This window comes from Centrocercus urophasianus, unplaced genomic scaffold, assembly GCF_019232065.1.
Source record: "Centrocercus urophasianus isolate 14NV4802_14NV808 unplaced genomic scaffold, USGS_Curo_1.0 seq_10, whole genome shotgun sequence".
Classification (NCBI taxonomy): domain Eukaryota; kingdom Metazoa; phylum Chordata; class Aves; order Galliformes; family Phasianidae; genus Centrocercus; species Centrocercus urophasianus.
The window spans coordinates 83,420,093-83,437,592 of NW_024884142.1; the positions used below are offsets into that span (position 1 = coordinate 83,420,093).

Below are 17,500 nucleotides of genomic sequence, written 5' to 3' on the forward strand. Positions count from 1 at the left end.
CCCTCCTTTTTCAATTCTCTTTTTGCTACTCTATAAGAAGTGGCAGAAGAGAATGAAAGGGATGAAAAATTAAAAAGAAACAGAAAATCAAGAGTAAAAAGAATCCTGTTGGATATTATTCCATGCCTACAGGGAGAAGCAGTGGGGGAAGAATAGTGTAAAGGAGAGAAATGAGAATCTGAAACCTAGGAAATTCCTTCAAAACAGGTTTTCTGGTATGACTGTATATATGTGATCCTGAGTGAATGGAAAAACAAATTTATCTCAGGAAAATTTCAGTGTACACAAGTTTGATTTTTTCTTTGTGGACTTCTGTTTGCTCTATTTACTAATTCATCAAGGAGGCGTGTTGCCTCCAATGATTAACTTGCATGAGCAAATGTTTCCAGATGTGAATATAAGGTGTACAATGTGGTTCTTATTTGCTTGCGTGATTAGATCAATGATGCTATGATGTGGTTCAATATCCAGTCTCGGAGGCATTGCTACCTAAACTAACAGTGGCAGTAATCCTTTGCCTGCAGGATGCCATGTTCTGTAGATGGTGAACAAACATCAAGTGATAAAAAGTGATAGAAGTGATTTGCTTCTGAGAAGCTGGAGCTTGTAAGGCAAAGGCATGCAGCATCCTGGCTACAAGCATTTGACCAGCAAAGGGCAGATGCTTATGAGTCTGACCAAGAGTCGGATGAAGAATATGAAACAGCAACATACTCCATAAATTACGGCAGAGATTAAAATGACAATTCACTGCTTAAGTAGTGGCTGGGAACAAGCGGAGTTAACGAGGTCTTACCAATAATAATCGTGTCTTTCATTTCTGTTAGCTTACTATCACTTATAAGGTAATTCCAAACTCTGTGGGTCCTCAGCCAATGCATCAAAAAACAACATTGATTAATGAGAAAAATGTATAACCAAGCACTCTGTACAAAAACATTTTCTCCAAGATTTTTGCAGTTTTACATCCTCCATATCATTTCATTTACCTAATTACATTATTCTAAAGTGATTTGTTCTCCAGACCTTTTATTGCCTAGCATCCTCAAATTAATATGGAGCCTTGGCTAGTACATTATCTTTTACAACTTCTACCAAAGCAGTTTAGGACAAGATAAATAGAACAAATTTATTCTTTCTGGAAAAAATGTAAAATTCAAAAAAATTTACTTCTACCTATGTGGTATGAAATTTGTCACTAATCATTTTAAACTATGCCCTTTTATGCTTCTCCCATCTCTTTTAGCTTTCTATGCAGTTCTTTGATGTAACAAAGACAGTTTCAGACAAGATTTCAGTTCATCTGGAAAAAAAAAAATTCTTTAAGTCTTGAGGCAAAAAGCAGTGTATTTAAAATTTATATACTCCATAATGCCTTTGTTCTGAACTTGAACATCCTGAAAAACTTCTCTGCTTTCTTTTACCTCCCAACTCTGAAGATCGTTTGTTCTCACGATTTCAGCTTCTTATTATGCAACAGTGACTTTAACTGGTGGATCCAGCATTTAAGTACATGCACAGTCATGGCTGACCCTTTCTGATCAATTGCCAATCCATACAGGTTTGACTGATAAAAGAGCCAATTAGATTTAAGCAAATTAAGGGACATCACCAATGTCAACCACTTATTAAACTGAATGCTGAATTCCATGCATACAAAACACTAATGCACCAAGACCCATTAAGAGTTGAAATCCTAACCCCATTAGTAACTCCAGATCACTACAGGGTAAGGGTCAAAAGAAAGTTTCATATTTATGGATTAACATTTGGATTCAGTTTTTATTTTTTTAATCTTTCCAAGAACTCTTGAACCTGCACTGCAATTTTAGTCAAGAGCTTAGATGAAATATATTCCTTCTTTCCAGGATTTTTTTTAAACATTGACTTATAAGCACAGCAAATCAACCTGATGAGAAATTAAGACATATTCAATCAAGTAACACTAAAGACTTGGTGTGCATTATATAGATTCAGTGTGTTACATTTTAAATAAAAAATGAGACAAAATAAATGTATTTTGGAAAAAAAAAAAAACACCTCTGGATATTAATTGAAAAAATAATGATTTGCAGTATCTTCAGTATGAATACTCCTGTCCTATCCATCCCTATCCCGTTTAAACACTCTTCCAAAATGCGCCCTGTACTTCTTACAAAGTAATTTCAGAAATGGTGTTTTTATTACCCTTAAGAAGAGAATACTATTTTTTTTTTAATTTATTTTTTTTTTTTTACACCCATTGGAAGGCTGTGTTTTTGCATACATTGAGAACTCTTTCATTCTTTGATGAAATACAACTTCTCCTACAGTGAAAACTTGGCCACTAAGGTAAAAAATGAAATGTTTTTAGTAAGATCCACATTTCATTTAATGATTTAGAAAGCATTTGCCAGTGATGGAATACAACCCAATGCAAAATCACCAATATGCTCAAAATATACTGTGCAATTGCATGGCAAAGTGTTTATAATAAATATCATTGTCAAATAGGCATACATTGTCCTATATATATATATACATATGTATGTGTGCCTGCACGTGTTTACATGCACAGTGAGGATACAGAGTGTGTGAGAATCCTTCTCTCATATGTATTGCTTCATTTACTATTCATTTCACCACAGATCACAGTCCACTGGACAATAGTACGGAAGATTTCTTTAATAACTCTCACTGCTAATTTAATTCTACTTAAACACACATATCCTAGTGAATGCCACATGCTTTTCAGCATGATTTTATGTGTAAATCAGGATAATATGTTTTCAGATCATTAACAAAAAGGAAGCATGAACTAAAACCTATTTAATCAATGAGGTATTGCTTTTAAACTACCGCAAGGTCATAAAAAAGATAATTTCAAAGCTATAAGTTTTCTAATTGTAATCAACAACAATCTAATGATGAAAGAAAGTGCATCTTAATGGCTGTCATAAACTTGTGCACATCCTTGTCCATCTTTAAAAATCCTTTACCTTTTCATTTGGTGAATTTTTCACTACCAAATTCTGCTATTTCTTCATGCAGAATCAAACAGCAATATTGGGATTAGGCACATTTTTAAGTGATCAGTAGAATTCAGATCTGTTTTTATGATACATTATGCCTAATTCAATAAACAGGTTTGAAAAATACAAAATGTACTGGGACTTAATCCTTTTCAACTTGCTCAGGAATGTCATATAAGCCCTACATTTTACTTATTCACTTCTCAGAAAACTTTCCTTTTGCCACCAAACAAACCAGTCTTTTGCAAGGAAACTGTTCCAAGAGTAGTTTTTTTGTTTGTTTGTTTGTTTTTAATTATATTATTTTGTGGAGAGGTTGTTGTTGTTGCTATTGTTTGGTTGCATCTATTTGTTTGCACTACTTCCACTCAGCCACAACTACACAGCTCTCAAGATCAAGCTCAATCAGGCTCTCATTTTATGATTCAAAATCATCTTAACTTCACTGTTTCCACTGGTATTTCTTCAATAAAAGCTAGTTCATTAAGATGCTCGTGAAAAGAAAATATGAAAGGAACAAATACACATCAGCTGCAAATTGAAGCTTTCACTTAAAAAACAAACATGCAGACAATTCAGAGAGCATTTGCTTAATTATAATATATACGTATAAGATAAGCTTAAAGTTGTTCAGAGTGTAGTTCATTGTGAACCAGCACACCGCAACTGTTTTTCTTTCTTAAGGTTACATGAGATTGCAAAATGCAGGAGACTTTCTTTCCACTCTTAGATTAGATTATTATCCCATGAATCTAACACTATTTATGAAAAAAAAAAAAAAAAAAGGCACATGATGAGCTTCTTAGTTACCTAACATATTAATTGTGCAGTTTTCATTTTCTATCTTTTTCAGTTGAGTTATGCAATAAATTTGAAGCTGGAAAGAACAATTTTGTTACTAAGATCTACTAATGCAAACACACTCTTCTGAGCTTCCAGTCCTCATTTGTAACAATGAACAACATTCTGTTTAACAGAGTATTTGTGTAATTGTTACATGCACAGAAACAGCAGTTTATCATACTTACCACCTGGAGGCATCACTATGGTTATAGCATCACTCATCAAGCTGCTCTGGCTGTTGGAAGCCTTCACTTGCACTGTGTAGTTAGAAAACGGAATCAGTCCTTTAATGGGTACCCAGACATTGGATTCGTTGCTGCTGCATAATATTCGAGTGCCATTTACAACAGAATAATTAGCATTAGCTGTTAAGAAAGAGAAAGGATGTGGAGGAAGAAGAACAAACGTTAGGCTTTGTGTCTGATGTGATTTGCTGTTCTTTAAGAAACAAAACTTCTACTCCAATAAAAATTCGACATTGACATCAAGAACATAAAAAATGTCTTACTTGAAAAGTAAATATTCTCAATTTTTTCCTCTTTTGGATAACATTTTTAAGTACTCGTACAAGTTGAAAAACAAATGGAACAACCATGCAGCTGCAGAGCTGACTGCTGTGTATATGTGCTACATGTTGCAAACAAAAACCAGTTTTCAGAAATGACTTGAGTTCTTGAGCAGCTGTGCGAGAACAGTAGATGCAAACCAGTCAGGGTCATTAAAATGTTAAATCCAGTTCTCGTGCCTATAAAAGACTTGTTCAAGTTCTTGAATTCATTAAAAAAAGCACTTATTTTAGGAGTTCAGCAGCCAGTACAAGCTAACTCCATTGTATACATAAGAATAACTTCATTACTTTTCTGCAATAAGAAGTATATGTTTTCCAGCAATCCAAAGCTAAAACAAGGACATAAGTTTTTAGATCGCCTGTTTAAATCATCAGAGGACACCACTGCCTGTCCTCTACAGCTGTTTCAAGATCTCAGACTTAAACTATACAAATATTCGACCATATAAAAATAACAAAATAAAACTCCTCAGAATAACTTGTAAGCAAGACTGGAAAATAAAAAATAATTATTTGTCAAGTAATAACTTCTTGACTCAATGAAGATTTCACTCACACAACAGAGAGAAAACTGGGCTCATTCAAAGATTGCCCAACATTTTGAACTAAAATGCTATATAAATAATTAATATAATTACTAATATCCATCATTCCACGCTGAGCTCTTATGTCAAAGTCAATGGCAATTTTGCATTACAAACAACAGCAGAATCTCAGAAGTTTCTGAAACCACAGGTACAGAATGAGATTAAACAGAACACAGCTATTAAAAATAGCTAAAATTAAGGCATTATCACAGACAAAAGATTAAACATTGAAGTCTGAGCCCTCTACAAATTCTAAGATACAATTTAACGAAAACAGGCAAATTCTTTTTAAAGCCATTTTTGAATTAACCTAATTTATGCAAATATTAAGTGAACTGCTAACACTGAAATTAAACCTGAAGCAGTTTTTCAAATATTCCATATTTCCATAACATTTGCTTAAATGTGCATATGCAGTACATTTTTTTTGTCATTCTCACATTACATTCTACAAATTTGAGTGATCTGTACATTTGTCCAGACCTTATAAACAATCTGTATGATACACTTCTGGTAAAAGTCCATGCCATGTCCATTATTGCAACATTCACAGAGCTGCACAGAGTGTTTTGCTTATTCTTTTGCTAACATATGGCAAGCTAACTCTAACTTTTTGGAGAAGGGAAATGAGTTGAGCCATTTCATAAGTCCATCTTGCAGTTTATGTCCTCAGTGCTCATCTTCTACATGAGTTGCCAGTCTGCTCAAACAGACTATAGTAGTGTGAATCTAGAATCACTTCATGAAATCTGATGGATTTATTTGGAGTTCAACAAATTTTGTGCTAGCCTTAGAGAGTTTATTTTATAAATAGCAAGGGAGACAAAGCTCCTTATCATGCAAGAAGAACAATCAACTTCTACATATGCCATTCACAGAGATACAAATTTTGCAGAAGTGATTTTGTCTGAGATTATTCATGCACTGTCTACTCAGCCAGCACTAGAAAAAATGCATCTGCTTTACTTGATGTCATTTCTTAAGCTGTCTATCAAAGAGGCACAAGGCATCTTTATGAAACTGTCCCTGGATGTGATGTGGGAGTAAGAACAATCCAATAAAGCACTTTTCTCCCATCACTTACCACATTTTTCCCATGCATCACCATCCAATCTGTGACTCACTGTTTGTGACATCCACCCAAAAATGTGACTGTTACGTACACCTATTATTTTATTAACAACGATAAAGCCAACAAATGACTAATTGACATACATGCTTAAGGTTCCAATGATGTGAAATACAGACTCTTCTGGCTGTGAAAACAGGTGCATTTTTTAAATGTTTCACATACAATGCAAAGAAAAGTTTAAATTTCCAGTTGTACAGATTAAGGCTCATAACGCAGATTCAAACCTCAAGCATAAAAAAAAAAAGTGTCCCTAACAGCAATTTATGTACCATTTCATAAGAAAAAATCAACCTTTTCTATCTTCAGTGAAGTTCGAATATGTTAATATATTAATTCTCACCAACTTCAGCCCCAAATAAAAGCACGTACTTTTGATATTCATGTTCTACCATTAATCTTCCAATGGCAAACTATATATCTTTTTAAAAAATACGGTTCAGAGTAACAAAAAAGAATCAAAAGCACTATTCTGAGTTGCCTGGATAACAACATTAATATACAGTAATTATACAATTAGTTGTAACATTAAATTCTAGTTATAGCAGAGTGATTACTTGGCAATTATAAGAAGTATATAATTACTCAATAATTAGGAGAAGTATGTAATTACATAACCATTTTATTCAGCTCAAAAATGCACTTGCAGATTTACAATGAGCAAGACAACACAGCAATTCACAATTTTTCATTGCTTTTGATAAAAACCTGAGGAGCGCTTCCAAGTTTCCCAAATCAAATTTTACACGGACAAAAGGTATTTTATCCCCATTGCCAGCCAAGCAACTTACTGCTACTGGCAAGGGAAATATTAGAACATTTTTTAAATGCAGGTCTTGCTGGGGATGACTTGCAATATGCAGCTTTGCCACTTCTCACTGCTTAAACTTTACTGTCAGTGGGCTGGAAAATGCAGACACACAGGTTCAGCCTGACAGAAAGTGATACAGTGATAACCCTGTCATATCGCTCTGTGCCACTCCTGCCTAGACTGCTCCACTGTGGATCTATTTGAGAGTATAAGTAGATGATGCCTCTTTTTCCATTTTTCATGTATATACTTCTCTCCACCCTGCTCACTGATCCTACTTTAGCCTACCAACAACTCTACTTCAGCCCTAAAGAGCAACAGTCTAAAACACAGGTATCATCCTAAAAGACATTGTTTTACTTTACACAAATGGTTTCTACCAGAATACCTTCTTGTTCCTGAAAATTTCTGCCTCGTAGCTCCTGCCTTGAGCACCCCAGCAAGAAAGTGGTCCAGTTAACAAGCTACAGTTAACAAGGGCAACCTAACCAAGGTGGCAGAAGATAAACTGGTTCAGCATGTCCTTCAAAAACTAGGCATCCAAACACCTTTTCCAAAAGATGAATTAAGATCAAAGGGAGTTTCAGAGCCACCATATAGCCTCTCGAAAAACACTGAACCATTTACAAACACAAAAGGCTTCCTCATACTCCTTAACCTGTCTCATACTTCAACATCATTCCATAATTTTTGAATCACTGATCTATTATCAGACTTCTTGCTCATAGGACTGGCACTTGATATTTTCCAGTATTTCTGAAGGATTTCTTTGGCCTAAGTCTGGTATTTCAGAAAAAAAAAGAGTGTGTTTTTATCAGTTTGTTCCTAGTTAATGACAGATGAAAGTATCCCAATGTTTCAGGAAATATTATCCAATTAAAGAAATTAAGACTAACAAATATCCACATACTTACTTGAAAACTATGTATACTTGAAACAAAGTTGAGTAATAAAATATTCTTATGTTAAAAAGTTACAAAATGATGTATTCCATAAAAAAATCATTGCTTAAAAGTGCTAAGCTTCACACAGCACTCTCGATGGTGACTATCTGCATTTGAAGGTTCACTCTGGTTTTGTTGGGCAATTGAAAGTAGGCTCCCAAGCAGAGGTGCATTTCTGGTTTTGAATGCTACTGTAAATGAGTGAATAAAGCTCCTGAGGGTCGTTGGTGCGTAAATTACTGCTGTCCTGGGTCCATCATCCTTTGGGGTTCACTAGATTGAAATAACATAAATGGGTATCCTTTTCCATTCTTGTTATAATCATTGTCACAAGAATTTTAATGCCTCATATATTCCGTAATTTTTTTCTGTGTGCCGTACTGCTCTGACCTTTTCAATATTCTGTAATTTGACTGGCTGGCCATTTCAAGTTCTCTCCTTTTTACAGCCTTATTAACTTGTGGGGAAGAGGTGAAATAGACAGCCAATCAGAATACATAATATTGCAAAGGTCATAGTAGTACAGTATAGTATCAGCAGACACAGAATACTGTATATTAGTCATTAGCGTTCTGATATCTTATTCATGTGACAAAGGTTGTAAGAAGTGCAGAAAATGGTACGACATGAAACCATCCTCATGACAAAGGCTGTGATGAAAAATGAGATAATATAAACCAAATGCATTCATCTCACATTTTAAAACTAGTTTTTTTCTAGAAATTGCCACTTTTAGGGTATTCTTCCTATCTGGATCAATTAGTGTTTTTAAGGCAAAAGGCCAAAAACTAGAGCTGCTGCTTCCTAATGTATTAAACTGCAAAAATTCATGTTTCATATGCATAGGCAATCTTTTCCAAACTACTGAATACTCTGATTACGATCACTGCATTTGTAAGTCTTAAATCAGTAAGATTAAACATAACCAGTCTGCATCACAAGCACACTAACACAACTAGAGTGCTGACTTCATAAAGCAAGGAGTTTGGCTAAATTTTTCACTGAGTGCTCATGCATTTTCCTTTCCTCAATCATCAAGAGCTAGCTCTCATTATACAGAAGATATGGAGGCAAAAATCAGCTTCTCTATTCTTCTCTGCACATTTTTCATTTGGGACTTCAACAACTGAACCTTTGCAAAACCAAGAATTTCTGCCTCTTCCTACATGTGCTGCAGAATCCTTAGAAATTCACCAACTGCTTATCTTAACCCCCATCTTCATCTGAAATATTACACGACCATTAATTTGTGAAATGCAGAGAGATTTCAACCTGAAAGTTAAGCAAGCTAAAAATACTTTAGTATGATCATCACAAACATCTATTATTTTCTTTCTATTTCAAAATACTATGAGGCTTCAGTCACAAAAGTACACTGTTTATCTCTTGACAGTACATGGTAAAAGTGTTTTTAGGGATAAGGGGCAAGTTCAAGGTTTCATATCATGTTCTGAAATATCACCAATCTCTACTGTCTACATTATATTCACACAGGTTCTGATAACCATTCTTACATTAGAGAACATATTGCTTCACAGTATTAAAACAGACAGAAGCAGAACTATTTGCATGACAGAAAGCTACAGAATGAATAAAAGTAGAAAAAAATCCAGGTCGAAGATAAGTTCATGTGCTGAACTAGAGAATTACACAAAGATTGCTTGGTTAACTATCAAAAAAACTTGCAGGTATGTGTTGGCCTGATTTAGATATGTGTTAGTATGCGGAGTTTAAGCGTCTTAGGCCACAGAAAAAGTTAATGTCAGAATAGGAAAAGAAAACTAAAACATGATGCCTTTTCATCTACTTTCCTAATCATTCCACTCATCTCTCCCTCACCGAGCACTGGCTTCTGCCTTTACCTTTTCTGGCTCTCTGACAACACTTTTTTTATTTTTTTCCCCTGGGGAGAATTCTATGTATGTGCATGCTTTCTCTCTTCTAGGCTCATTCTTTTGTCCAGTAGTATTCACAGTACAAAATGTGATTTTCCATCATTCCATTATAGCACAAACAGCTAAAAATATTTTCTCAGTGTTTTCAGTGACTTTCTTTTCCCAAGAACTGTAATAATTAACTGCTTTTCAATTGTCATCCTAATTGTTATATCGATCACATGAAATGTTTTCTCCACTTTGACTCCATACTCCTTTTTTTGATAAAAATATGCCTGTTCATTGCAGGGCAGTTAGACTAGATGACCATTGAAGGTCCCTTCCAACCCAAAAGATTTTACGATTCCATAAAAATATTGATGACAAGCTTTTTTTTTTTTTTTTTTTTTTTTTTTTTTTCAGTGTTTACTTTTGTTGGTTTTATTTTTGTTTTCAGTTGAGTGCACTGCTGATTTTGTATCAACCCTACTGAACTTCCCTGCTTCTGAGTTGACAGTTCTATTGTTACCAGGGACAGATCACTGACTCAGTACATCAAACAGGCCAAAACTTACAGCCTCTCATATCATAAGAAATATTAATTCTCATTCTCAGAGGCCAGATTAAGTTGCCAGATGAGGCAAGATAGGTGACTTATAAACAATGTGATAAACTAATGAAACTATAAATTCAACATATTTATTCCATACTTATCCAAAATATTGAACAATCCACACAATCCACAAATACTTTTTTTTTTTTTTTTTTCCTTTGTCCTTGATAATTAAACTCTGGATATGGAAGGCAGGTTTCAGATTGCTCAGTGAATTAGTTTTTCCCTGGGAAAAACTTCCCTTTTTAAGTTGTTGGGGTCTATCAGTGCTGTGCCCTTTCTAAGCAGGAAAGTCCACAAATGTCAGAAGCAAGCTAGGAGGGCACAAGGCTGTCTTGGCTGAGCAGGGGTCTTCTTTTAGCACTTAAGCAGAAAATGAAAGTGTATGAGGAAGCAAGGCTGGGCAATATGGAAAGTCTACATAGATTCACTTTTTTAGAGAGAGAATTAATGTGGCCAAAGCTCATCCAGAGTTGAAGCTGGTCAGTACATCAGGGGAATCAAAAAGGGCTTTTTAAAAATAGTGTTAACAGTAAAAGGAGAAACAGAGATAACAATGTTGCATTACCTGACAAGGATGGTCACCTCACAAATAAGGACACAGATGAAGCAGAGATGTTTAATGCCTTTTTCACCTCTGCTTTCAACACCAAAGATGGGTCCTGCGTCCACCAGGGCCGCTCAGTTGGGGGACTACAACCTTCACTAATAATAAACTCCCAACCAACCCCAAACCTGTGAAGGAATTGCTGCTCTGTTCTGGTGCGGTCTCATGTTGAGCACTGGGTGCAGATTTTGGTGCCACAGTGTAAGAAGGGTCAGGATGGGGTTAGGGAAAGGTTCTGCACCATGGCCATTGAACAGGTTGCCCAGGGCAGTGAGCACAGAGCTGCTGGAGTGCAAGAAGCATTTGGACACTACTCTCAACAGAAGATTTGCATTTTGGACAGTGCTGCGTGGAGCCAGGGGTTGGGCTCCATGATCCTTGTCCCTTTCAATTCAAGATGTTCTGTTTTATTCAAGAAACATGCTCCAAAAATCTACTAACTTGCTAATTACATTTATACCAACTTAGTACTTACATCACCTACTCAGAATTACAGTTGTCTATGAGCTCTCGGAGCATTTTGGACAGGCTCTGCTTCTTTCCTTTGCAATCTGCCCGTGGCAGTAACCACTGCCTTTCCAGTGAGGAAATCCACACAATTCAAGCTGGGTTGCCAGAACATATTTTGCTGCAAACAGTTTTAAGATCTTTCACCAACACCTATACTTTCTCAGAAATTTTGCAAGAAAATGTCATTGTCTAGAACAGTTTTATCACAGGAAGGAAGAAGAAGCAGTGGCAGGTCAGACAAGGCCTCCTGCTCATCTGCAAGTTGGGTGTAGGTGAGGAGACAACTTGGAATCTGAACTAGCCCAGAGTAGAACTCTAATACCCTGAGTGCTAAAGTTATTCCAAACCTTTCCTCAGCCTTCTAATCAGGGGACAGGAAAAACCTATTCACACAATGCTCTGCAACACAAAAGAGAAAGACCAAGCATCAACAGCTGTTCTGCTAACTCATTCAAGTTGTAATGTGCGTAAGAGGACAAAACTATCAAGGTGCTTGCATGAATTAGGGAAGATTTGCAACATCTTTGAAAAGATTTAGTGCGCAACATTCTGTAATGCTCGTTCATGGCCTCTGAAGCACAATGTTCCTATGAGCTCCTGACTGGACAGTGAGTTCCTTTAATGTCCCAGAACAGTTTAGCACTGCAGACAATAGCACTGCAAGCAGCATGACATCACATTGCGTATAAATGACAGGAAGGCATCAAATAAAAATGCTTTCTGTACTTATGAAGTTAAATTGAAGGTAAAGTACATAATTACAGATTCAATCCATTTTGTTTGAGAGATTTTACTAGCAAATGATGAGATTTTATAATTTTAAAAGAGATTTTACATACTGAAAGCTCAGAAACAAGTAGCTTTAAAATCTTCAAGTTTGTTTTTCTATGGTTACAGCTTGCTTTTTTCTTACTGCAGCTGTACATAAATGGAGATTATCACAGTATCTGGTTTCTGAATCTATGCCCATAATTCATGGATGCCAATAAGAATTTGCCATTCTCCAGGGACACTATGAGAAGGAGACTAGCTAAACACACAGAGCAGAACTGGGAGTCTCAAATCCATAATCAAATATCTAGATTGATTGTGTCACTTGCACTTGTATTGATTTCAATTGGAGCAGCTGACCCAAGGGAATAATAAAAATGTGGAATAAAACTGATTTATGAGAACAAAATAAATCCTTTTGTGAGTGGTAATGAATTGGTACCATTTAACCCTTTCAATTACAGAGGGAAAAACTATTTATTTTTTTGAGAATGCTGAGTTAGCCAAAAAGAAGACATACAAAAATGGCAATACTGTCAAATGCCATTACATTTACTTGTAATGCTTTGGAATGTCTGAGGCTCTGAAGTTGATCTAGGATTTTTATTTGACATAAAGACATTATTTTGGCTTTACCAGTCATCTTACATGAGGCATCATAAATGGAGCACTTGTAGATTGAAAGAACCTCGAAATCATTTAGGTGAGCTTTTGTTGTACTCACTGGTAGAGTAGCACTTCCTAGTCTGTTCAGGGCAATAGCATGTAGAGTAATAAACAGCCATACTAACTGCAAATAATCACCCCTAAAAAGGGAAGGCTCATCACAGTATCTTGATCTTTCTGAATTCAGATAAGAAAATCATAAGTAGCATCCAATTTGCTCCCCCTTATATATGTCAAACAGAAACTTCATCAAATCTTGTCAAGCAAATTTTCACCATGCTTTCTCTAGCTGAGAAAACAGATGAGTTTTACATTACTCTCTAAAGATATTTGCTTTCATATTCAATTGAAATTTCTTCATCTGTGAAAGGTCTAGTCAGATTATATTTATTTTATTTGAATCACATACTTTGACACAAATAATTTTTTGTCCAAAGATGTAAATTACTTTTTGCAACAGATACCTAAGCACAACTAAAGTGGCTTTCCCAGTCTTAATGGCAGTTAAAAATTCTAAAAGACATTCATTAACTAATAAATCATTTTAATAGGAGAACTAATCAGCAGATTCCCTTTTACTCGATACTGTTCACCAGCGTCAGTTCCAGAAGATTGCTAACATTCCCTAGGCCATTGTGAGGGAGCAGGGATAGTCTCAAAGACTATCCTACTAACCCTGCTGTTGGATTTCAGCCTGTAATAACTGACAATACGTACCTCACAGAAACAAGGTTCATCTTTATGTACTCCCTTTATAATACAAAAGCCAACGACTAACACAATATAGAAATAGACCTGTGTACATGTGGTGATGAAAAAATCACAAGAAAAAAAATCACAAGAAAAATTAATGCAAGAGGAGCACAGTCCTGATATTTATCTACCTTGGAAAAAGCTATTGATATTTCTTTTGTATGAACATCTTGAATGTTTTAGCTACAGGAGAGGAAAGGCTTAACTTCTCACTAATAGGCCAAAAAAAACCCAAAACAGATCTTTGAAGAAATAGCTTGTCTGGAAAATGATTCATGTGCTTTGATTACATATAAAGAATATGCCATTTTTGTAAAAGATACTTTCTTGCTAAAATAAAACTGCATCCTAACTTTTATCTACTGTCAGGTATTGCATATTCAGCTGTAGCAACTGTAAATGTTAATCTATACTTAGATATTTATATGTATATGATAATTATGCAAACAACTACAATTCTTACATTTAAATGAAATTCACTAAGACTAAGAAATGTAAGGAGTTTCAGCGTTCCTCTCCCCAATTCCACTGACATCAGCAGGTGTCATATCCTTGCCAGAAAACATTGCTTTTAAGCTCTACATGGACTCTTAACATTTCAGATTTAAATTCTGATTGTAGAGAGCACTGAAATAACTTGTGGTCAATCAAGTCTGTAAGAGGAATGTTTGAATAGAAGCCAAGTTAACAGATTCTGTGCCTCCTTTTTACTTGTAATTAAAAAAAAAAAAAAAAAAAAAAAAAAAGAAATCAAGCTAAAAAGATTAGATTAACAAAATCCAACTTAAAGACAACTTCATGAACTTTTTTTTAAACAGTGAATTGCTTTATTCTATTGTTAGTTTTTGTTACTTATCACAGGAAAAAGTAGGCTGCAAGGATACTATCCTGCACAGTGCCTCTAAATAATCAGAATTGATCAATAATTCTCTTTATGAAAATGCAATGTGAACTAGCAAGAACTTGCTGAAAAGGAAATACTTTGGATGCTATGTCAAGAATAGAACTTGCAAAAACTGGAAAATCAGAAAATAGCATCCTTTGACTTCTACATTTGTGATCAATGCAGAGTTCTGCAACTTTACGCTGTAAAACTCACTAAGTACATACAGACAGCTAAAGCTTCTCTTGATGTCAAACTTGAATTCACGGGTATCACAACACCCAGAAAACTACAAATTTGGATGAATTTAGTGTTACCACAGTTATTTCACACAGTAAGGAAGATGGGAATTTCCTCCAACTATCTTCTCTTGGAAAGAGGTAACACCTGATTTTTCAAGTGCAACAGCTTCACTTCAGACATCCAAATGCAATTTAAAATGATTCTGTACTTAATTTAAACTACACTAAGGATAAATAAGAAAGGAGAATCTTCTTGAGGGAATTAATCTTGAATCTCTCATTTTTTCTTTCCAAGTCCTCGGAGAATTGGAAGTTTATCAGAGAGTAACAAGAAATAACCTTCTCTTATAGAAAGAAAAGTTGTTTATGATCTGATAATATTAGTATTTCATGCTTTGGAATAAAAAATTCTAAAACAAATTCCTCTTTAAAGGTTTGTCCACAGAGGCGCCAGAATTAAAATGATCTGAGGCAATTTGTCTGCAGGAAAGAGAATCACCTGAGTGCTGTGGAATTGGGACAGAGACCCTGATTTGTAAAATCATGTTTGATTCTACACATAATTTCTGGGAACAAATGTCTGTCTGGAATATCACAATTGTAAAACAGATTCAACAAAGCTTCCGTGTTTGAAGGGCTATTTAAAGGGAGCTAATTGATACAGAAATTCCTGTTCCATATATTGTTAAAGTATAGTTAAACTACAGAAAAATCCATTACCAGCATCCTCCACTATTGGCAGGAAATCCAAACTGTCTCCTGCTGATCTACATTTCACACTTTCAGTTCCACAGTGACCTTTTCAATCAGTTCACGATAGTATTTCCTTCTGCTCCAATTTGGCTATTGATAAATGTTGATCAAGAACGCTAACTTTTTACCAGGACCTCACCACATCAGTAACAAATAAATCCAAAAATATGTACTAGAGGCAGCATCAGAACTAAAAAGCAATAAAAAAAATCAGGATATGCATTAAGAAACATTTTTATTGGATACTTAGACATTTGAAGTCAAGAAATGGATAATTCAAAGGTTTCTTCTATTAGAACACTCTCCACTGGTTTTACGTATTATAAAATGATTTCTACTGATGTAACAAAGCTAAACCACAGCATCTTTCAATCTTTTGCAAATGACATAAGAGTATCTGATTTCATTAAAAAACCTTCTAGAAGGAAATAAAAATAAACTCGCAGGCTGTACAATTCCTAATAAATATGTGTATATGTAAAAACAGCTGGATAGAAAGTTATAAAGCTGGATGGAAAATACGATGAATGACAGAGCCTTTTGATAGACAAACAGTGTACATAAAATATTAAGATAGTCAGAGACATACATATGTGAAATCTGAAAGGTTTGGAATAGGACAAAGAAGGAGCTAAGCCTGGGGACATCCATAGAATATTCAGTATGAGATCAGCTGGTGTCTCTAAAGAGTTGGAATAACAAGTTCTTGACAGAGAAAGTGTTAAGTTACATGTTATTTAAACACTTCCCATGTCACCAACTTGCCATCTCAACATACCATATGTTATAGAAGGTCACTGATAAGATAACAGCATATCAAGCAGAGTTTCAAAATATGCATTAGGGAGGGCGTTGTAAAAATACAGAAATACAAGAAGTATCAGGAAATATCCTTTGTCCAGGGGCTATGCTTATATGGAATATACTTATTACGTGCTTCAAAGTGCTTGGGTCTGGAGCATGGAACAAATTTTCTGGTCCACTCTAAGTTAAAGCTGTTACACAACAGCTTCATGGAACTACAGACCATGGCTGGCATCACTAGGCTGGCCAGAGAGTCAGCCCAAATCTTTCCCAGCTCCCTACTCTTCATTGCAGACATTATTTTGTAATCTAGTAAATTTTGAAGTACTTTGCGAAAGAACACAACCACGACCTTTATAAAAGCAATTGTACTGTTACAGAAAGGGCATACTTGCTTACGAGAGACTCATATTCTTACTATAAGCTTGAGATTTTATTTCTAGAAATGATTTTAAATAAAAATTTTTCACTTGAGAGGGATGTATACAAATGACAAAAGTGTGTGGACGTGGCAAGAAACTCTTGTTACAAAACAATCTTCAAAACCCATTCACTTCAGTTCTGAGATGTAAAACCTGCTTCTCAGGCTTCCCAAAAGGACAGTTTAAGGTATTGGTGAACATGTCACCTATTTAAGCAGTGGGAGAAACAATTCACTGTATATATGCAGCTATTCTAGGTGAATTCAACATCCATTTCCTACATTTCAATCCCTGCCTCTTTAACAGAAGTTGCGGCAAAGGATGAAATACAGTTGTTCATTATGTCAACGAAATACCAATTAGCCATCAGACAATTCAATAAGCTTTGTGTAAATCTAGTGAACAGATGATGTCTTATGTAAGTTTGATGAATTAATGTTTAATTTTCCTCCTGCATACCCCCAAACAGCCAGCATAAAGGTCAATTGCTGGAGCTCTGACTTCTAGGGGGAAGCACTCTTTATTTATTTAGCATTGCAAAGCAAAGTTTCAGCAACAGTGAACAAACGTAATGAAATTTTCTGGGTTCCATTCCCCGGTGATTCTTTCACTGCCACCCAGCTCTCCTGAGTTGAACTAACACACCAACTACTTTAAGTCAACTCTTATAATTGCTTCCAATTTGCCTGTTTTGCTTTTGGCAATTAGC

At 35.3% G+C, this 17,500-nt stretch overlaps 1 protein-coding gene across 1 annotated transcript in view; it reads right to left on the reverse strand.

Annotated features, from left to right (window-relative positions):
• USH2A (usherin) overlaps nucleotides 1-17,500 on the reverse strand; it is a 371,535-nt gene that overhangs the window by 152,355 nt on the left and 201,680 nt on the right. Inside the window, exon 37 of the mRNA XM_042813358.1 lies at nucleotides 4,040-4,219. Coding sequence (XP_042669292.1) covers nucleotides 4,040-4,219 — 180 coding nt within the window. The remainder of the gene's footprint in view (nucleotides 1-4,039; nucleotides 4,220-17,500) is intronic.